Raw genomic sequence first — 22,868 nt, forward strand, 5'->3', positions numbered from 1 at the left:
GTCCCCCCTCCACTGTTTGTGGGCTGCAAATTCAAGCAGTCCTGGGGTTGCTCTCAAAACTTCTGAATTCTGCTACAGCCTCACAGCACGTTCAGGACACCTCTGCTTCAATTCCTGAAGAACTGGTACAAGTCCTGAACTAACAGTACTTCTGGCCATTAGGTAGCACCACAATGTCAACTCAGATTCAAGGATTCTTTCCAGTTTTGCCACTTTTTGGTGTCATTTAAACAAATCACTTCTGCATACATTTCATATTTTCCTTTTGTTTTAAACTTGCAACACCTTCTGCCTTAATAAGCACTACAAAGCTTATTTAGTACTTGCAAAACAGCAACAAGAAATACTTCATTAAAAAATCCAAGTTATTTATTATAATAGTAAGTTTTATAGGCTTATTCATTTAAGGCTTGAGCCCTTGCAGTGTTTTGTAAGCAGGGTGTGAGGTAGAAGCAGCACACAACTTCGTGTGTGTCATCTTCTCCACCTCTATGCTGTCTACAATGCTTGGAAATCTGCACAAACACCCAGAGAACCCACACAGCTTTTCCATGTTGCTGACAGGGGAAGAGAGGCTTTCCTCATGGGCCTGGTATGCCCTAATTCTGCCCAGCTGGAGAATATTTTAAAAAAGAATGATGACAGCCTCTGACGTACCTGGCAGAGTCACCACCAACACCATGCAAACTGAATCCAAAAATAGAAGGCTGAGCTTCAGAGAGAGAAAGAGAAAGAGACCTTCCCATCATTTGCAACAAGGAAACCACCTTGGCTTATCAGAAAGGAGAAGTTGCTGGGCTGAGCCAGCGTTTGTCACCAGGCAGATAACGTGGAGGATGCTGCTGGGGAGCTGCCCCAACATGTTCTGTAAGGAGGTTTCACAGTGCTCTGCTCTCCTACAACATGGAAATGTTACCCAAATGTGGCTGGCTGTACACAGGGTATTCCTTAGAATATTCCATCATGATACGCTGACTTTCAATCTGACAGAATGCCACAGCTGAGCTGAATGGAAATCCCCAGAGTTATCTGGCTACTCAGATTTTCACTGCTCTTCCTCATGGCTGTCCCAGCTTACCAGGCTGGAGAGAACACATCAGATGAGCAAGCAGTTCAAAGCAGTTGTGGAATTTGTTGTAAACATCAGTGATTTTTACTGCAGTAAGGTCTTGCAGTTATTTTCACTGAAGCCTTGATGCTCATGGCATAAAATCACTGCTAAAGATTCCCATCATCAGCTGGTGCTGTCCCAAGTGCAACTTGTCCTCTGGAATCTTAAGCTTTAAACTTTCACACCAGGAGAACACAAAAACTCAAAATTTGAACCAGCCAGGACATCTGGAATTCAGTCCAACTTTAAGACTGACTTAAAAGATGGTCTTGGACAGTTAATTGAGTTTTCAGTGCCACATCAATATAAGGGGTAGGGTGCCCTACTAATTCACATCAATATTCAGCTTAAAGAAAGTCAGGCCTTGCTGAAAAAGGTACTCAAAGCACAAGAAAAATCTATCCAATACATGTCTTTATTTTCATAAAGGGAGCTGCTTTCCTTTTCCTTTTTTCCTCAAAGGGAGTAGTTTTCCTTTTCCCACAGAACAACCCCAGCAGTGAATACAGATCCCATTTTTCAAACCTTGTCACATTTATTCACTGACAATCTTCTATCCACTGCTACATTCCCTAGAAATAACATGGACAAACCTGGAGAAGTTTGGAAATTTTGAAATATTTTGACTGCATCTAGGCCAATTAACATAAAAGCAGGAATAATATTTGATCCCTCAGGAAAGCAGGGGACATCCCTAGTCCTCCACTCACCTACATGCTCTTCACAGGATTCTACTACAGAAGTAACTACAGTGTACTTCTATTACAGTAAATCCATTCAGTGCTGGGTTCCCTGCTGTTTGCTCATAATAATTCTCATTCTTGGTCATCCTTCCCCTTTTTTTTTTTAGTGAGGAGAATGAAGGAAGAATTCTGAGCAATTTGTTTTGCAATCTCCACCTCCTGCTTGGTTTCCAAACCACAGTATTCACACGCACAGCTCTTCCACAACCATATTTTCAAAAGAACTTACGTATCTGTGTCTTCTTCCCAACAGAAAATTGCCTTTGCTTTAAGTGTATGAGGGCTTTCTGTGGGCATTAAGTCTAAGTTTAAAGTTAAGCTGCTGTTAATAAACTTACTGGTACCAGTGAAACAGGTTTCTCATGATGCATCACAACAAGCCGTCCTATTGAAATTGTTTAAAGCACATTGCCAGTTTCTTGGGTTTGTTATTTATGATAAAAATGTAAAGATGAACCCCCTCAAAGTCAGAGCTAAGCTATGTACCCAAATTCATGAGATGTTGTGATTAAGAGCAGCTGAGCAGCAAAGAAAAAAAATTACAACAGAATGAAAGAGAAAAGTGCCAAACCAGATCAAAGACGTGAGTGAAGAAGCCTGGAAAGACCTATTTAGCTCAGAATCTGAACAGCTTTTTAGACAAATAACAAGAAATCCCACAGCCTTCAGAACACAAGAGACCTTCATCCTAACACTGCATTTCTGCTATGAGGGTATTTTACAATCATCAGTATTCCCAAGAATGGGAGCAGGGGGATATTTGTGGCACGGGACCTTTGGAACCAGTTGGGTGTATATCCACATCTGGGGAGCAATGCTCCTGTACCACTTGAACCAGCTCCGACCCCAAATCTCTCCAGCTGCTCACTTGTATTTGCAACTCAAATGCTTTAATCTCCTATTAATCTATTCTCAGATTAATTTATTCTGAGACAAAAGCTATAAGAAAGAACTTTCCTTCCCCTTTTGCAATCCCAAACTCCAGTTCCACTGTTTTAGTGTCATCCCTTCAATGGTCACATTTTTGGAAGGCTTTTTTATATTTGTGCTTGTAGAGAAGACACCAGATACAACTGGAGTAGGATCAGAAACATCTAAGTACATGGTGTGCTGGACAAAACTTTACAAATTCCCTCCTAATACCTGGGGAGGGAATTAACCAGCAGCAGGGCTCAGTTCTGCAATGAGCAAAGTTTAATTAATAGCTTTCAGCACAGTGTAGAGGTAGTTTCTCCAGAATCCTGGGACTGGGAGAAGCTCACTCCTGTCTGGATTTACAAGCAGAGTACCTGTACAAGCCAGCAGCCCAAACATCCCACCAGCTAAATCCCAGGACACAGATGACGAGTTGCACAGGGAGCTTGCATGGGGTTGTATTGCTTTATAAAAAGGGTTTTACTAGCACACGTTTCAGATGACTTGAGAGCTCAGTAGTGGCTTCCTGAATAATGTGGCTGGCTCAAACTCACACCAATAAAACTTTTACACCGGCCCAAACTGCCACCTAGTATTTTAACATCACACATTATGCAGGGAAGCTGTTTTAGAGAGCTTTAAATGCTCTGTATTTGCTCTACTTCCTCGCGTCTCCAGCGATTCCGTAGCTGCCAGGAGCAAATGGCACCCAGCTGCACAGTGAGAGGCACAAATACAACATTTCTCAGGTCCCTCGAAGGGAGCTGGTTATTAAACAAAGATGAGAGGCATTGACAGGCTCTGTCTGGTCAGGAAAAGCCCATTTCTCGCCCTGTGTTTAATACAGGGCTCGCCTGTGACAGATGCACAGCCCGAACCTGATTTCAGGGATGCTCTCCTGAATTAGCAGAGCTGCATCCATCGGGACCCAGGCAAACCTGGCTCTGAGCCACCTCCAGCTTCTGAATCCTAGTGTGTGCGAGGAATCAAAGGGCTGGTCACATCCCCCGAGTGGAATGAATTAGTTCCTGACAAAAGATAACATTTTCCTGGAGAACTCTGCTCCCTGAATGAGAAAGTGCTGAAAGGGGCTGCATTTCTGTAACGTGAGTGTGCGTTTAAGGGTCCCCTCCGGATAATCCGCATGTAAATGAGGCAACATTTAGTTGCAAGTATCTCTCGAAACTTAAAACTGGCTGCACATTCTGAAAGTTAAGTAAAAACAGAACCACGGGAGAGAACCCCTAATTACCACATAGCAAGGGGACTGATTAAAACCATCAGGGAAGGGATCCTGTGTTTCATTAAATAAATATACCGAGTTGAGCTTTATTGTTATTTTAGCTGATGAAGGAAAAATAAAGTCTACCTCTGCATGCATGAATTACCTAAATTCAAAGTCTCACTGGCAATAAGAGTAGTACAGGATTTTTCCCCCCCAATGTTTGTATTTAAGTAGCCCACTACAGTTACTCAGATTAATATGAAATGTTGAAGCACAGTTAACCTCTGGCATTTTTAGCATCTGCACAGAGCCATTTCTTTGGATTTCACATGGCAGGGTGTAACTAATAAATATAACATTAAAATACTACTTTATTTTTTTCAGCCGAAAGCAGAGAGGAATTACAGCATTTTGGTGTAAGGGACAACACCACCACCTCACTCATTCTCTAGCACATGGGGGGTTTTTTGCTGCTTTCTGGCTACTGCATTAAGTATTCAAAACTGATTGCCAAGAGCTTGAGCAAACAGCCTTGGTGAGGTCATTTCTGAGTAGCAATTTCACAGGGGGTTTACTTCAATTAGAGCAAGACAGACATGAATTTGTGTGCAGGGAACAAGTTCCCTCTTGCTACTACCAAAGCCAATTTAGTTCCACTGCTCCAGACAGGAGAACACCATTTTCTGGGATATACCAATATTTGCAGTCTGTACCTTATTAGTCAGCATTATCTCTGCTGACATTTTCCAGAGGTTTTTAATTATGTAAAAAAAAGAAGTCCCTACTCTTTTTTTCCATCTTCCATTCCTCTGAGGGAATCCTGCATCCAGGAATGGCACTGCTGGCTAATGGGACCCAGCCTCCTCAAGGAAGGGTTCAGCACAAGCTCAACATTTCCACAAGAGAGAAAGTTACAACTCTTATCAGTTATTTGTACTAATTACATCAAAAGCTCAAGATTTAGGAGCTTTGTTCAAGAGCTGAACAAGTTAAGACAGAATAACTTTCAATGTCACAGTCTCCATCCCCCTCTCTCTCCCAAAGTTTATAACCCTACAAGCAAAATAAATGAAAGTTGAAAGACAAGCAGTGTGGCTACACTGAAACTTGCCCAGTCACCAGCATTGCTATTTTAATTGAAATAGAATCCTCTTCAACTGCTTGCTTTTATATTATTGGTCTGTAATTTTTGGTGGTGACGTTATGTTTTTAAGGGTTATGTAAAACTACAACATAATCCCATACCTGTTTTCCTGGGCAAGCAATGTTTAGAGCCACATTTTCCCAAAGAAATGTTGAATGAGACTTCGGTTTTTTGTGAAAGCTCGACAATGCAGTGGGTAGAGAAACCAAAATATTTGCTTCTCGCTTCTCCAATTGCACAGAGTGCCTCAATTCTCCAAGTACATGGAGGCAGCATTTTGGAAGTGACTGTAAATTTAGAAAGGGCAGCCAGTGATGAAGAATTACAAAAGAGTTTGCTGTAACCTTCTTTCCCATCTTCTAAGCTTAAAATCATCAGGCAGGTTGTGCCTTCAACTCTGGTTGGGGGGGATAGGAAAGGAAAGGAGAAAGAAAAGCACTGAAACCTGAGACCAGATCTCAGGCAGAAGCAGATGCACAGCCAGACTTCAAACCCTTGGTTTTGAAGGTGTCTGGACAGTGAAAACACTGATATTCTCACTGCAATAGCTGTAACTGAGGTGAGTTTGCAAAACAACCCATAATATTCAACTGCCACACAGAAGACTTTAAGGATTTTCGTTGGTTTGATTTTGGTGGGGTTTTCTGGGGAGTTTTTGGGTAGTTTGGAGATGCAGTGGCTTTTTCGGTTTTGTTTAATTTTGGGTTTTTTAAACATCAGAAATAGTTTTGACTGCACCAATGAGTACAGAGGAGCTCAAGAACCCCTGCTTGTGGCAGCAAGCATCCCAGTCATGAAATGAAGTCACTTCTCTATGGAAACTCCAAAGGGCTCTCTGAGTTTCATGCTCTGACAGAATGAAAATTGTACATTCCACCTCAAAAAAGTCACAGCCTCAACCACATAATTCAGCAGCACTTTCCAACCTGAAAGGTCTCCTGCACTCAAGGTGAGGCAGAGATGAGAGCAAACTACACAACACAATGTACTGATAATGATCAGAGAAGAGCAGCTGATCCTGGGGTCCAGCTTGCTCAATCCCTTCACCAGCAGCCTCAGCAGGTTTGTGGGGAACACAATTTTAGGCTCCCCACTTCAAGTGGGATGTGGATAAATTGCAGAGACCAGATGACCTCTGCCTGCAAATTGTGAGGGTGCAGAGCTGGGCTCGTAGAGTCGGCTGAAGGGTGGCTACAAAATGTATGAGTCAAAATCTTCTCAGAAGCAGCACATGATGGGCACTGGCACAAACAGTGACTTAAGAGCCTCATGCTGGACATCAGGAGAAACTTCTTCACTAAAGAAGAGAGCAGGTTGCTCAGCGAGGCTGTAGGATCTACCACAGGGGTGTTTCCAAGATTGAGAGATGCAAGGCCATCACTCTAGTTCTGGCAGGAGTCCAATCAGAAGTGGAAATGGACTGAACAACCTCCAGGAGCAAATCCTAACCAGCATTTCAATGATTCTAAGGTGCACTGCAGCTGAAATTTCTAGCTTGCCAAGTATTGATTTCTATTCCTCCTCCACCCTTTCTCAGCTTTAATTCATCAGCTCACAATACTTTCACAATGAATGAATCAAAAATACTTGAAAAATTCCCCAAAAAACAAAAATAAGCCCCAAAACACATCGAACTGCTAGTCCATGCAACTTCCCTGATGTGGAATGTAACAGAGCACATATCCATGACATTATTGGGAAAAAAAGCCTATGAGATATTTCTATTTGAAACACCTCACTCCTTTATTAGATACTGCTTTTGTCTTAGCTTGTCATAAGCTAAGGAAAAGAGAGGGGCAAAGGAAGCACACAATTCCCCACCAATAAAAATAAACCTAATATTCATTCAACATTTTGAGCAGACCCAAACACTTCAGCAATACTTAAACCCTTCAACACCACTGCCTGAATGCTGTTACCAAAATGTGGCTGATGACTTGCATTAGGAAGTTGAGGCCAAAGAATAATGTATCCCAAAGAAGCCAATTGGAAAAAAAAATAATAATCAGTGAACAGCTGTGTGATTGCTGCACAACAGTTGTGGGAAAAGCAGTGCAGCAAGGTCAGGTTCTGATCCGTTACATCACTGGGAATCAAGACAGGCTCTGTTGCAGAAGGAAGCCATTAAGGATGTGAAATAAGCACTAGAGATGTGAAATAAGCGGAGTCTCCACAATCTGCAGGACAGGCAGCAGAACACACTCATTAGCATAGGCACATGAATGCCATTATTCAAACAAAATTAATACTACTCTGCTCTCAGCCCCAGCTACTCACTGTGCCAAGCCATGCGTATTTTAAGAGGAGGCACAACTCAGACCCCAAGAGATCTCATTCTGGTTCACCTCATGCTTTACTAACCCTTCTATCCAATTAAGGCTGCCAGTTTTATGAACTCCTATATATTAACGACCACACAAACCTGACTGTGCCCTACCAATAAAATGAAAATGCTGCTTGAGTACCCTCCTTAAAGGCTGAATAGAAGCTTGGTCCCATGCTTATGATCCCATTTTGGCTTGCAGGAACAGACAATTGTATTATTAGACAATTAAAGAGCAGGTTTCTGACCAAATCTACCGATCCTTCCTCTGTCTCAAAACTAATCTAGGTTTTAATGGTTGATCAATTTATTCCAACTCCTCAAAGAAACCCAACTCTGTAACAAGTTAACATGATTATAATGTAGTAAGCTCTTCTCATACCATTAGGACTACACAGGGGATATATAAGAAAGACATCCCCAAGGAACTTGGGGTTTTAACTACAGAATAAGTCCTGCTGTAAAATAAGCACTGGGATTTTTGAGGGGAGAGGAAATGTAGAAGCTGGTTAATGCACTGAAAGACTTTTAGGAAAGTGAAGGGTTTTGTGTTAGCAAAACTGAACAAAGGAAAGAAGCCACTATCCCAGGACAAAAATTTACACAAGAGGAGAGTTCAGAGCACCTCTTGTGCAGGTATTTATACAGCCACCTCCACTCCTAAAATGAGTAAAAGGAGAGCCAGTACTTCAACAGGAATCTGTTTTGGTTTTACTCCCTATTATAACTATTTGATGCTCTTAACCTATAGATCTGAATATACAACATATGTCTTAGGATCCCTGGGATTTCAAAATGTACAAGAGATGCAATAAGTTTTTTTTAATAATAAATGAAGGTCGAGCTAAGTGATTAATGAGTTCTTTAATGTGTTATGCTGATTTTGTTCCAAAATAAGCAGCTGCTTTATATGACCTGCCTCATTTCAACAGCAAATCACAAAAAAAGTAGAAGAAATCACTCCCACACGAGTCTCCTAAAGCTCGTGCTGTTCATCACAGAACAAGCCCAGAGAATAACCTGCTGTCCCTGAACAACAGAAAAGTGTCCTCAGATGAACCGTCCACACAACAAATACTACACATTCTTCCAGCTATTCCCTGAGCAAACTCCTCAGTAACAGCTGAGAACAAAAAGCAAGGTTAGGAGAGCAGCTGATTATTAATGCAGATCCATATTCAGATCCAGAAGTCAAATTAGAATGTGTCTATCAAGGCCTAATTAAGATGAATCAAATACAACTTCTCTGTCTCTTCTAGAAATCACTCTGGGTGACAAAGTCAGCTGAAGCCAGCCCATGCAAGCTCCATGAATATTTTAAAACAAGAAATATTGTCTCTCCCCACCACAACTGGCTCGAGGGACCTGACAACAAAAGATCTCGTACCTCTAAGCAAAATACAGATTGAAAATACGAGTGACAGTAGCTTCTCACCATTGTGGAGCATCAGAAAGGGCTGTAGCCCACAACAGATTGTTCCAATCAGCCTTACTCAACCACTCGAGCACTCCTTTGTTATGCACTCTCATCAGAGAAATACTTGGCAGTGTTCACATGTAAATCACCAGCAGCTTTTTGGATCACTTCTTTTAATGTAGAATCAGCTCAAACTTTTCAGAATTGGGATGCTTCCCTAGAATGCTCTTTCAGGAATACAATGCGCTGCTGAGGGCTCAGGCAGATGGCTTGGCTGAGACAGGCTGCCATTTGAGCACTGTCTCCCGTCAGATTTAAATAAAATCAAAAAGGAAAAGCAGCAAATCTTTCTGACATTATATTGCACATAAAAAGGCAGCAGTTACTGGAAGATCCAGGGTCATGAAATAAACTGCCTCAGTTGCTGATCCCAGGCCCAGGGTTAAACCCTACCAAAGGTTTTTATTTCTAATGAGATTAATTGGTAGCTCCAGTCTCATTCCTGACAGATGCATTACCAGTGCATCCAGCAATATTTGGCAGTGTAACACACAGGCCTCACCTTACTGCTGTTCACAGTTCCATTCTTCCAGGCAGCTGGAGAGGCACTACATACACAAGCCAAATTGGAAAATGCCCGGCGAACAAACCACCCTCTTACATGGCTCCTTCAGTCAGAATTAAAAACCACACATGGGCCTTGGAAAGTTTTAAAGCAGGTTTGGACCACAGGAAGTTTGCTGAGCTCCTGTTCTGTCTGTCCAGAATGCCTCCCAAGCACGATGCTCAGTGTGGATTTGCTGTAAATTTTAGTCAAGGAGCATCTCCTTTACTAAAATTAAATTAGGAACTGCTGGAGAAATTATCCTCTCCCCCATCTGTCAAGACAGCATAAGCTGACCAGTCCTACACTACACTTCAGACACACTGGAAGCTCTGCAGACTGTGCAGTTCATTACACACAGATTATTGTGCTTATCTCTCATAGGCAGATGATAAAACTGTTTGCTCTCCAAAGCAAATCACTCCAGTATTGCCTGTTTTAGCCTATAGCTCAAGGAAAATGCATTAATAACTCTGACCCCGTGATCTACCCAGGGCTAGAAAGCGACCCAGCTCCACTAACCCAACACCTTCTGCATCCCTGTCACTTGATGGGCCATACACACACAGCCTCCCATAGCAACACTCTATAGTGCACAGAACCCTTGATCCTCAAAAACAGAACTAAACCCCCAAAATGAGTCCCTGGGAAGGGGAGGCAGAGGCTGCTCTTCTGCCTGATGTGTCCCAAGCTCCACGTGGTTACTCCTTTCTCCTCTGCTTTCAGCCCAGCACAACCAATTAAGCGAGGGCTGAATCAAGCCCCTCATATATAAACGGATCATTTGAAGTTACGCACGTTACTTTACCTGGAAAAAATTCAAGCTTTTAAAAAAATGAGCACATAAAACATACCAGGACATTTAGAGCGCGCGGGCACACACAAGGCAGCTTTGCTTCTCCCTGCCTGGTGAGCAGAACAGATAGCCTGTTCTCTGAAACTCCCTTTTAACTGCAAACCTTATACAGGCTGTGTGTGTTTTGGAGCCTTTCCCATCCTACCATGATTTCCTGTCTGAGTCTGCAGCCCATGGCAACAGCAGAAAATTGGAGTGCGGGCTTTGCAGATGGTGCAAGGCCAAATGCCCTGTGCCAGCTCGGTATCTTCTGCCATAACTTAAGAATTATCTAAGTCTTGGCTGTGTGGCAAGGGTTACCTGCATGCTAATAAATTATATTCATTTTCATTTATAAGTTGTGCTTGCCTTAGGGGAGCTCTGGCCTTCTGCAGTGAACGTGAAAAACCACAATCACACAGCCTTGCATATACATCATCACACTATAACAAGAGAATTTTGAATATTCTGAACTGCTGTGGAGGTACAAGAAAAGTCAGAGTTTTATCACTCAATTCCAGCAGGTCACAGGTCACCTCAACTGTTTGAAAACAAAGCAAGGCAGCCCCCTCCCCAACTTTATGAATGTGCAGCACATACATCATCCCACAAAATAACCTATGGTGAAAGCTGCATTTCCACATGTCTGCTACAAAAACATGAGCCACAGAATTACACACACAGGGAAGAAGTGCCAGAAGTAATTCCAAGGTTGCTTTTCATGGAGAAATATTGAGCATGAATCTTCCTTGAGTGGCTTTAATAAGAGACTCTACATCTGGCATTGACCTTAGAGAAGGGAGCTGGAGGATGGACACACTTTTCCAAATATTAACAAAATAATTAGATTAACAAAAGCACACCAGTCACCCACACTGCACTCACCAGCACAGCTACAAAACTACCTCAGGGCACAGATGCTTTAAATCCCCCAATCCATGTTTTCCATGGAAGAAATGGTCACCAAAACCAAAGCTTCTCCCACTTCAAGGTGTAAATCCCTTAAGTTTATTACAAAGCACTAAAACACAACCACCTCAGACAAACATGTGGCCTCAATACAAGCAATTTTCAAACCCAGGCAACGGCTTCAGAAAGGATCCAGTCTTTTCTGCTAAGCAAAAATTGATCAAATATGTATTAAATCAAGCAGAAATTATTCCTTAGGCTGCAGCAAGGTTAAACTTCCAGGCAAGCAGCACTTCGTGCATGGACTCTGAGCTTCTTTCAGCAGCAGGTCATTGACAGCAACTCTGACCCATCTCCTGATCTTACTTCAGGTTTGAACACAACTGATATCCATTCAAGCCAAAGTTTCAACATATGCTGACAAAGAATAACAGAAATTTTCATAACACTTCCCAGGGGTGGGGGGAAGCTTTAAAAGTCTTTATATATTGACAATAGAATGAGATCATTTATTAAAAACAACAATAAAGATTATGAATTGGTTACTATCATTATAGTTTTTCACCTTCTTCCCTCCCCTCTAAGTTCAACTGTCCCTACAGTGCAAATATCCACAGACACACTATAAAACTCATATAACAGCTTAAAAGTACCATAAACCACACTAAAATAGTAATAAAACTGTATCAATGCAGCTCAGAAGAAATTTTTATGATCTCTAGACTAAACAAAGTCGCCAGTGCAAGCTGAGCACAGAACAGGGTGGGGGGCTGGAATGAAGATAACATTCAACCAAAGAGCAGAAATTCAATGTGCAATTCAAGAGAACTTATATCCACCCCCATAGAGGAAATACGTTTCATTATATGTTATCTCTCATATTATTACAACAAACACCCATCCCTAAGGTTTTGGTTAGGCTTGTGGTGTTATCTCAGGAAATTGCACAAAAACTGGGAAAAGAAATAAAAAGGAACCTCACAACTACTTGTAAGAGGAATCAAAGATAAAGATGAATGAGTGAACTGCCTAAAAGCAGCTCAAAACCCTGGGTTTTGCTTTCACCTGATGTGAGTCAGTGGTGCCTGGAGTACTGAGTCCTCATTTAAACAAAATAAACAAGAAACTGACTTCTACTAAATTCTAGTAAAACATCAAAAACCCAAATAGTCTGAAGAATAAATATGAGGCAAAACTGGCTCAATTCCCTACTTTAACTGTGCCAATATTCAACTCTTGTCCTTCAGCTCCAATAGTAGTGTGCTTGATTCACAAACAATAAAATGTAAATATTAGAAGAAAATCTATTTGCTGTCATCTTGGAATTAATCAGGAAAAAATCCAGAGCTATATAGGATCAAAAAATAATAGATAATTATGCCTCTGCATCCTTATCTTTTTAATGTATAAGTCCCAGCATAAACAGAGTTATATTTTTTTCTTTATTCTCCAGGTCCCAGGCAACAGACTCCAGACTGGGATAGAAATTAAAGTGACAGAAGTATCCAGCATGGACTGTGATGTTATAAACACTGAAGAATGGAACAAGCAGATTACGTCTTCTGTAGTGTTCCTTTCCTCTCATCCCCAAAATATCATAAACAACTTTTACTTTGATCTTGCACAGCCCCACAGCAAATTTATCAGTTGTTATAAATCTAGATCCACAAACTGAAAAGCTGCTCTGAACTGTTTATTTGGCTTCAGTTCTTTGTCTCTACCCCAGGATTCTACCACAAACACTCTTCATCATCTCAAGCATTTTAGTGTCACTACACAAAAACCACAGGAATTGTTTAAGTACATTTCCCCTTTTTTTTGGTTTTTTTTTTTTTTTGCTTATGTCGAGGCTTTTTAGTTTTTGGACAGGGAGAGCCAAATGATGGCGGTCTCTTCCACCAGGCAGCAGCTGACAGAACAAGAGGACACAGTCTCAAGCTACGTCAGGGAAGGTATAGGTTGGATATTAGGAATCAATTTTTCACCGAAAGAATAATAAAGTACTGGAATGCTCTTCCCAGGGAGGTGGTAGAATCACCATCTCTGGATGTGTTTAAAAAGACTGGACATGGCACTTGGTGCTACAGTCTAGTTGAGGTATTGGGGCATAGGTTGGACTCGATCTTAGAGGTCTCTTCCAACCTCATTATTCTGTGATTCTGTGACAGATTGCTCTGGCATTTTGCTCAATTCAGACTTGAAGCAGGTCAAGTGCAACATGATGTGAACATCAAACAGGTTTTAAGAAAAAGATGGCCCAGGTGTAATAATTAAAGAACCAGAACAAGACTGACAAGTGCTCAGGTGTACAACTGACCTCTGAGTGTCTGGGTCAAAGCCACACCAAGAGCACCAAACCATCCCTGAGATCCAATTTAATGATGCTCCCATGTTGCAGCCCAGCACCTCGGGCTCTGCTGAGGGGCAATTTCAGAGAAATGCTTCACATAAAATCACAGCAAAGACCAATCCAAACCACTGCCCCACGGAGGAGCTCCTCAAACAGCATCAGCCCGACCAGCATGAAGGAACAGGTTTTGAGCAGATGAGGAGGAGGAAGTTTACAATTCTAAGGAGCTTTCACATGCAAGTACCACATAACAAGTAGGTTTTAGAAGACAAGGATTTTATAGCTCAGAATTCCATTTAACTTCAATCCTTAGCGTCCCCTCCTGAAGAGCGCAGCAGTCACATCATCCCCTTTCCTCAGAAGTTACTTCCACACTATTAATTCCATCCCACATGTCCCAAGCTCACAGAAGTGCAGCCCCACCCTGGCACGCTGCAGGCAGACATCTGAATTAGGGGTTGACAAAACCACCTCTGCCTTGCCAAGCTCACCAGGTCACCTGCTGTATCCCAGCCCTTCCCAAGGACCAGGCTGAGCTCACAGATCCTGCCTGGCTTGTGACTCAAGGCCAAAGGCAAGTCTGGATGTGTTGGGGGTGAAAGGAACAAACCTTTCCTCTTTCTATTGTTGCTTTCTTGGGACAAGTCCTGTGATGCAAACAAGGCAACTCCACTTCAAAGGCTCTCCTCACTCATGTGGTTGAAAGGTGATCCTTCAGGTCCCTTCCAACCTGGTATTCCACAACAAATCCACAACCTGGAACTCTTAAATTGACTCATGCTCTCAATAAGGTCCACCAGTTATATATACATATATATATGTATATTTGTTCTTTGTTTTTTTTAATGCAGCTGTTCTTCTGTATGGAAAAGAATCAAGAGTTCTGCTGAAGTACTTTGGCTCCACTTTGTAAATTAAGAAAGCACGAAGCCACCATTGTCCTGGATGTACTGGTGCCTCAGGCTTGTTTGGATTTATTGGAATGTCATGTTGGGCACTTCGGTTCAAAATACCACGTAAATCAATCCAAGTAAGAGTAGCACCAGAAATTCACTTGGTTTTATTCTTTTGTTCATCAGCCTGAATTCTCATAGTTCAATATGAGCAAATAGACATTTCCTCCTGCTGTCTACTGGTGGGGCAAAAACATCAGGGAGAGAGGTTTTCCTTAATGTCCAGCTTGCAAAATCCTGAGCCTCCAACAGCGGGAAATGTTTATAAATAAGGCCCACATACACTGACTTGTAAAGCTCAGCCCTGACCAAATGCAAAGTGAGAGTTCAAATGTAAATGGAGAATTATTTTCATTTTGCTTCCAAACATTCAGAAGAATTAAGACAGCTGAGAGATTAACTGGGCACTGCAGAGTATCCAGTGGGTTTACTGTGTTTACAAGCCTCTGTTTCCCTTCTGTTTAATTCTGCTGGCACAACTGACAAATTGCTCAAGAAAAAGTGAAATGTAAAATGCATTAGCCTTTAAGAAAGTACAAAAAGCTAATTTAGTGAAGATCACAGGATTAATACCACTTTTGGCTTAATCAATTTCCTTGCATTGCTGTAAAATGATTTTTTTAACAAATTACTTCTACTTCAGCATCAAGATTTTGGGTTTAAGCTCCCAAGTGCAAGCAGGCACTTTGGAGCTTCGGATCTCTCTGCAGTTAATTAAGTGTTTGAGTCCTCACCCATCCTCCTCTGCAACTTGGAACTGTTTATTGTAAATAAATGTTTCCAGTACTTTTACTTATGTTTCCTGCAGCACAGAACTTCATAAACTGAAACATTTTCTTTGAGTTGTTGCAGACCCATCTACCACAGAGCAAGCTGGGGAAAGGGACAGAAAAATCAAACAGATGAAGAAAGCTCTAAATGGACCAATAACTGGAGTAATTGAATCACATGAAGTATATCAGCAGAAACAAATTATTACAACATGAAAACCAAGCAATAACATTACTACCCAAAAAAGATTTTTCAGTGTAAAAAGATGTTTCATCTCAACTCCATTATCAGAAAAAAAAATGTATTCAAAATTCACCACTACCCTTTGTTACTACTGCAGTTAGTTTTGGAATAACTCCAAATTAGGGTGGATTAAGATGTCAAAAAGACCAAAATATATATAGATGTATATGACATCCTTTCTCTGGATGAGTGCTGATCTCAAGGAAGAGGAAGATATCCATCATCCTATAGATGAGTTATGGAAGTTGATTGACAATCAGCAACCCTCCCTTGATCAGGTGAGTTGCTATTTCACATCACATAAGAAATTAGATGGGGTACACGAGATAAAAAAACCCCACTCTGGTATCACAGTTCAGCAAAATCAGCTGCAAGATCTCTACTTTAATTCCAGTTATTCCAGGATCAGAAGACATGTACATCAAACACATTGCATTATTACTAATAATATGAATATTTAGGACTCATTCCTCATTTTCTGCTGACACATACACAAAAAATAACATGTAACAGCAGCCCAGATACTGCACACGTGTTAGCTCCTAATCTTTGAGCTAAACCAGCTTTATTTTTCACCTGGAAAATCAATTAATCAATGAACTAAACACCAGAACTCTGTTGTCACTTAGGGATAAAATTCTGCCTTGACCCAAACAATACTTGCTCATTTCAAACTTGAGCAGTAACAAGAGATTTCAGCCTTGACAAACGAGGTCACAGAGTTTTCTCTCCAAGAGAACCCCTCTGTTTCACAGGGTTAAATTGCCACCAACACTGATTCCACTAAAAATCTAAACATCAGCAGCATTTGCTGCTGGTAGATACAGACAGGGATTTCAGCACTTGCTCTTTAACCAGTTTTACTGAAAGGACACAAATTTTCTTGCCATGAGGCAATATCAGCAATGTGAAGGATTCATTTAAAACAGAATCATTACATCATTAATTTTCCTTTACTATAACTAAATATATATATAGACACAGTAAAGTGGAAAAAAAAATAGGCAGGTCAGCCTTACTTGCTCTGTACTTTAACATAAGATGCACAATTAAAAACACAAACATCTGCAGATATGCACCTGGTGGTTTGTTTTTTGTAGGAGAGGAGAGCATGTGTGTACAAGCATTAATATTTAGGCTTAAAGAATTTGTCCCTGTGGGTTTGTGGAGAGAAATCCAAGCTCTTGGCTGTGTAGGAGTAGAAGCACACAAGGTGGGCTGGGGGTCCAGAGGTGAATGAAGCCAAAGTTGGAATAGGATCATAGCTACAACCAGCTCATCCAACATGGAAATGTGTACATAAGTTACCAAATTCCTGCCCAGGAATCCCCAAAATTGCTTCAAACTCCTGCTTCAGACAAAGTAACACAGAAGACAGAGTTACTTGATTATTTTTTTCTGAAACAATTTACAAGCCACCTTGTAAATTGTACCTGCTGTACCACCATATGAATCCTTTATTTCCCCTCAAATTCATTTATTGATTGCATTTGCAGCTCTTTTCCCCAAAATGCCCCCCCTTTCGCCATGCAGTGCTTTCCTGAAGACTTGTGGAGCTGATAGCTTATTAAAATTGATGAGGCTCTTGATGAGCACACCAGTTTGTTCAGCTCAGATAACAAAAGGACATTCTGCTTATTGAAATGTCATTATTTTTCCCCCATGCTGCATTTCAATACAGTACCATGACTATGCAGAAATAAAGTTACTTCAGACCATGTGACAGGTATGAAAAAGAATTTTCATCACAGTGAAGCTCTAAAAAAATCCGCTGTTAAAATTTGCTATAATTTTTAACTTGTAGTAGTGCAGTGAGAAATATAAAAGAACATAGGGTTAGTGACAGTAAATGCTAAGCCCATGTTTGATAAGGTTTGTCAGTATTTAGTATTAGAGAGAAGAAAATTCATGCCTTGTTTAATTTTTTAGATTCCAAACCACTCCCTCACACTGTGAGGAAAGGTTACACATTTCCCCCCTCAACCCTTCCTAAGAAAAATACCTCAAAACACAAGTGTAATTACTTCAGACCCTATTTTTCTTCATCCTCAGGTGAGCAAACCACAAGACTCTTTTGTGGATTAGTTTGTCCAGGGAGAATTTTAAGTGTTTGGGCTAAGAGGTACATGAAGAAACAGCATTATCAGGTTAAATTCCAACCCTTCCCCCTCTCCTTTTTTTTTTTTTTTCCTTTGGCAAAACATCTGTCAACACTTCTATCTCCAGAGCACCAGGATGTGCTGATGCATTAAACAGCACAGCAGGTGGACTGGCAGACACAGGAGTGCCTGACCATAACCAGAGAGTTCACTACAACCCGAGTGCTGTAATTAACAGGGCAATGATATCCAAATGTATTTGCAGCGCTGACAGCTCAGAGTCTAAAGAACCACGCACCAAACACAGGCAGATCAAGTAACCGAATCACATTCCCAAGGTAAGTCCAGATTTCCACTTCTCTCTCCAGCATTTTAAACTAATAGACCCTAATATTCCTAATTAGCGTGTCTCAAAATCCCTGTGAGACCACTGGGTGCATTCTCTACCACTGGGTGCACGGCATATATAGATCTCCATGTAAATAAAAACAGAAAATAAAACCTGTATTCCAATTTACACTTGCTTTACCTTTCATTAGCAACATTGTTCAGTAGCTGCTTATCTTTTTTGCTGCTTTTGTTTCATTTTCTTTCCAGCATTGCATCATTTTGCAACGTCCCACCTGAACTCTGCCTAAGAAGACCTTACCCTTGGAGGCATGAACACACCCAGAGCCTGGCAGAACTCAGGGCCACAGGCTCAGGTCATTCCTCCTCCTTCCAAGGCAGAGCCACCAAGTCCCAGGCACAGAGTCAGAACTCGCACTGAGGGCAGAGAATAGCTCACAGAAGCAGCAAAAAAGTTGATTAAAGAACAGCTTCACAGAAAGGGCAAATAAACAAGCAAGCCACAGATTATTATTTATTTAAAAATAATATTAAAATTCCCCCTTAAGCATTTACAGAGTTTTAAACTTTACCCTTCACACAGCAGGTGTTGATTAGAACACATTTGTTGTAATACACAATATTGCTCTTTCAGCTTCCAAAGCTTCAAGTGACTGGACTGTGGTCTTTGATGGGAGATTAGTCACTGAAGAAATACAGGTCTAAACCTCAGTCTCATGAGAATTTAGGAAGATTTATGTATTTACTTACTGTTTCTTTGACTCAAAAGCAGCAGGCTGTCCTGATCTAATAATGAAAATGGTATTCAATAGATCATAATGCCAGAAATGTCCATTATGATAATCCCGTGCAATCTTCTGCATAGGACAGTGCCATGGATTTCATCCAGGGATTACAATGCTTGACTGGAGCTAGAACTGAACCTCTAAGTGCTTTTTATCTCTGCCATCAAACTCAAGGCTATAAAACAAAACCCAACACACACACACCCCAAGTTTGCAATTTACGAGTACTCCACTAAATGTTTTTACTAGAAAAGAAACAAAAGTGACAGTAAAGCAAGTTTCCCTGTTCCTTAAACAGGAATAAATCCAGTTATTTCACTGCCAGATCTACTTCAGATTTAAATTAATGTAAAAGACAAGATCATTTGAAAGCACTGTGCAGAATGATGTGAATACTACTCATTTACAATTCCTACAGGGAGAAGAATAGAGAAGTTATTTCAAGCTGTTTTGCATCCATATAAAACCATTTGTGGCCTTCCAACTGCAAGAAAAGCCATTTAGAGGATTCACTGACTTGTGTCAGGTAAAACACTAGTGACAGACTGTCACAGGAAATCACAGGATGCCTTCATGTGCGGTTTTATTCAATTTCCAGACTTAAAAAATGCATTCAGTTATTGACAGGATTGATCTGAAAGGCAGGAACAACAAAAGAGGCAACAGAAGCCAATCCTTCTGTGGCCACTGACTGCTTGGCTTTCCACTGTGTGGGAGCGTTATCATAACTGACCATTTGGTGCTCTGAATATTTATAAGCATTTCCCTGCACACTCACCCTTCTTCCCATTCAACACCAGCATCCATTCGCTCACTGCAGTTTTTCCAGGGAAATTTCTCTTAAGAAAAAGATTAAAGGAAAAAAAAAAAAAAAAAAAATAGAGAAGAGGCTGAGCGAGGGTCCAGCTCTTCTCTTTACACACAGAACCTGTGTGGCAGAAGCACTGAGCAGAGAAGACCTGAAATGTACATTTCAGTTCACAGAACCAAAATATTTTACTCCAGGTTCCCTAAATAAGGAACAAGGGAGGGGAAACAAGTCCTTTTCTCGGAGCTGGTGGCAAACAAACACTCCCATGAAAAAGAAAGAATGACAAGTGTTTTGGCAGACACATCCTCATACCTCTCTAATCACCCAAACGCTTTTAGTTAGAAGTGTAGATGTCTGTGTTTGACCTTGAAACTTAAGAGTTATGTCTTGAAGCAGAGCCAACAGAACATCCAAAAGGCTCTTCACATTTATTTCACAAGTGTTTAGTAATGCTGACCCAATGGGGACAACTCCCTGCAGTCACCTACTCGTGATGTGAACAACAGAATTGCCTGGGTATGGAAAAACTGCAGGAAATCAATGCACCCAGGAGGAGAAGGTGAGTCAGCCCATCTCTGACAATTTCAAAGCGTTTTTTCCCCCTCAAATTAAAACAGCTCCTTTACTTCTCTAGCTATGAGATTCCTTTTTGAAAAGTCCCCTGGTTTTAAAGAGTTAAATCACAAACGTGTTAAGCATGGAATAGTCGACCGTAACAGAGGCCAGCAAAAGTCATGAAACCGTGGGTGGTACACAAAATACTTTTCTAAACTGGACGTTTCCCTGAATTTTCCATGGGAAAATATGGTATTTCTCAGTGTGACAATGCAAAATAAACAGTGCAGCTCCTTAACACAACTGTGACGGCTTAAGCCTTCCAAACTGCTCCTCGCTCCCGTAAGAAGATGCCAACATTCCTCTATCTGCTTAAGTGTTCGGAAACTTTGCTTTCCAAACAAATGGCAGCGGTAAGTACCTTAGCACTGTGTTATTCTCATCACTGAGACACCGTCCTACGCTCACACACGCGCTCTTGTTTATGGCAGGAAAGGACACCACCGGTTTCTGCTGAGTTACAAGCAATTCCAAAGTATACAAGTTCAAAGTTTTTGCTCATAAAGTGAATTTTACTACCGCAAAGGAAAAAAAAATTAATGTTGTTTTCCCTCTCCAGGCTGTACGTGGTAATAGCATCTTTAAGGTGAAACTATAAGATACGTGCTGCAAGATAAATTTCGTTTAAAAGAGATATAGTGGTATTTTCTGGGCAGCAGCTTGTAAAGCACATTTCATCTTAGAGTTACCGAGAACATATCTGCACGCCAGTTAGAGGGAAAACGCTCAAAACAGCAGCTGGTGGAAAGTCAGATGTTTGTTAGGACAACAGGGCTTGGTTTCCCACAGCCTTTTATAACCTGGTACATCTTAAGAACAGAGCAGGATCATTCTTGCCTGGCAGGACCGTCATGCCTGCTTTACGCACACACAAACCACGACCAAGATGCAATCCAGATGCAAAGAACACCCAGAAAAACCCCAAGCCCACAGAGAGCGAGGACTTTACAGTAAAGCTTGCTGGTATGAAGACAACAGACCGTAAAAGCTGGACCTTACCATTAGCGTTTTTCCCACAGATGAGGTGCTCGTAAGGTTGCAACACTCCCCAAAGTTCCGCATCGTTGTTGATAACCATCTCCAGGATTTCAGCCGAGATCTCCCCTCCACCATCGGGGCTCTGACTCGCCAAAACCCTAGCCTTAATCTCTTCCACCAGGTTCTCCATGCATGCGGTTAGGGAGATGGCCGCGTACTCGTGGATCCTCACCGAGATCCTCGTGTCCACCATCCACCTGAAAAACCTGCCCACCGAGAAGGTGAGGCCGCAGCGGGCGGATTTGCCTTTCCTCAGCCCGTCGCCGGCGCTCATGCTGTACAGGGAGAGCGCCTTGACGGTGGCCAGCACGCAGCTCTCGGCCAGGGCCCAGCTCTGGATGAGTTTGATGGCGCTCTGCACCTCGAAGCGGGTGCACTTGGAGTGCATGACGCTGAGGCGCTGAGCCTCCCGCGACACCCTGATCAGGGCGCGCCGCAGCAGCTGCGAGAGCCGCCTGACAGCCTCCTGCGAAAAGCTCCTGCCCTGGCCCTCTCCCTTCCCTTTGCGCAGGATTCTGCCGATGTCTTCATCAGTCCAAGGGTACTCCTCGAGATCCGGCAGCTTAGGGCACTTGGAGAAGATATCTGCGACCTCGGGGTCTTCCGGCAGCACGGTGTTCACGGTGTCCCAGCTGTTATTCCTACTGTTCATGGAGCCCGAGTAGTACCACCAGTTGCCTCTGTGCTGAGAAGAGGTGAAGGCTTGCGAGTTGGACTTGGAAGAAGAGAGACTAAGGGACCTGCAGGAATCCCCTGCCCCATAACCAGAGTCCAAAGTTAAATCCTCCAGGGTCTTCAGAGTCGAGCTGTATATCCCAGCCATAGGAAAGACGGCTTAAGCCAAGCGGCACGACAAGCGCGAAAGGTGAGGCTGGGGCAGATCCCTAGCGAGCCCCGAGCGGCGCGGGAGGATTGGCAGAGCAGCGGGCAGGAGCCCTCCCCGAGGGCCCGGCTACCTCCATCCCGGCGGGAGGCTGCGCTCAGCCACGTCCCGCTCGGGCCGGGCGCGGCGGAGGGCGCGGCGGCAGCGGCGGCTCGGGCCGGGACGGGCGCTCGGCGGCGGCTCCGGCGCAACTTCCCCGCCGCGGCTCCGCCGCGCGCCCCGCACCGCAGCATGCAAATGAGGCGCGAGGCGAGCACCAATCGGCGGCGGCAGGGGAACGGCCCGGCCAATCACACAAGAGAGGGGCGGGGCGGGAGGCGGGGCGAGGGAGGGCGCGGTGAGCGGCCCGTGCGGGGCGGCGGGCGGGGGTCGGCGCTCGGCCCGGGGATGGCGCGGGCGTGTTCCAGAGCTCCCAGCAGGTCCCTGTTGGAACACTTGGTGCTGCTTTCCCAAGAGAAGGCTGGGTCAGAGCCTGCTCATGAGCTGTTCTGACTTCTCCTGAGCTGTGCTGGCTCCTGGATAACACTGGGGTGAAGTCCCTGGAGTGTGTGGCCTGAGGCTGGGGGTTCAGATGCAGCCTCTGAATCCCTGAGTGCCCAAATTTCACTGATTGTGGTGTAACAGCAGGGAGTGAAAGCCCAGGGTGAAGGAGACACTGAGATAAGGAAGACAAAACCTCCTGAGTCTTTAGGACCAATCCCACAAGAGGGGGGCGGGGCGGGAGGCGGGGGGGGGGAGGGCGCGGT

At 42.8% G+C, this 22,868-nt stretch overlaps 1 protein-coding gene across 1 annotated transcript in view; it reads right to left on the reverse strand.

The window, feature by feature from the left end:
* ABTB2 (ankyrin repeat and BTB domain containing 2) overlaps positions 1 to 22,292 on the reverse strand; it is a 112,217-nt gene extending 89,925 nt beyond the window's left edge. Inside the window, exon 1 of the mRNA XM_041469598.1 lies at positions 21,201 to 22,292. Within this exon, the coding sequence (XP_041325532.1) occupies positions 21,201 to 22,062 (862 nt within the window). The 5' untranslated portion in view covers positions 22,063 to 22,292. The remainder of the gene's footprint in view (positions 1 to 21,200) is intronic.
* Between the last annotated feature and the right edge of the window lie 576 nt (positions 22,293 to 22,868).

Source organism: Pyrgilauda ruficollis, unplaced genomic scaffold (assembly GCF_017590135.1).
Source record: "Pyrgilauda ruficollis isolate IOZ18807 unplaced genomic scaffold, ASM1759013v1 scaffold237, whole genome shotgun sequence".
Taxonomy (NCBI): domain Eukaryota; kingdom Metazoa; phylum Chordata; class Aves; order Passeriformes; family Passeridae; genus Pyrgilauda; species Pyrgilauda ruficollis.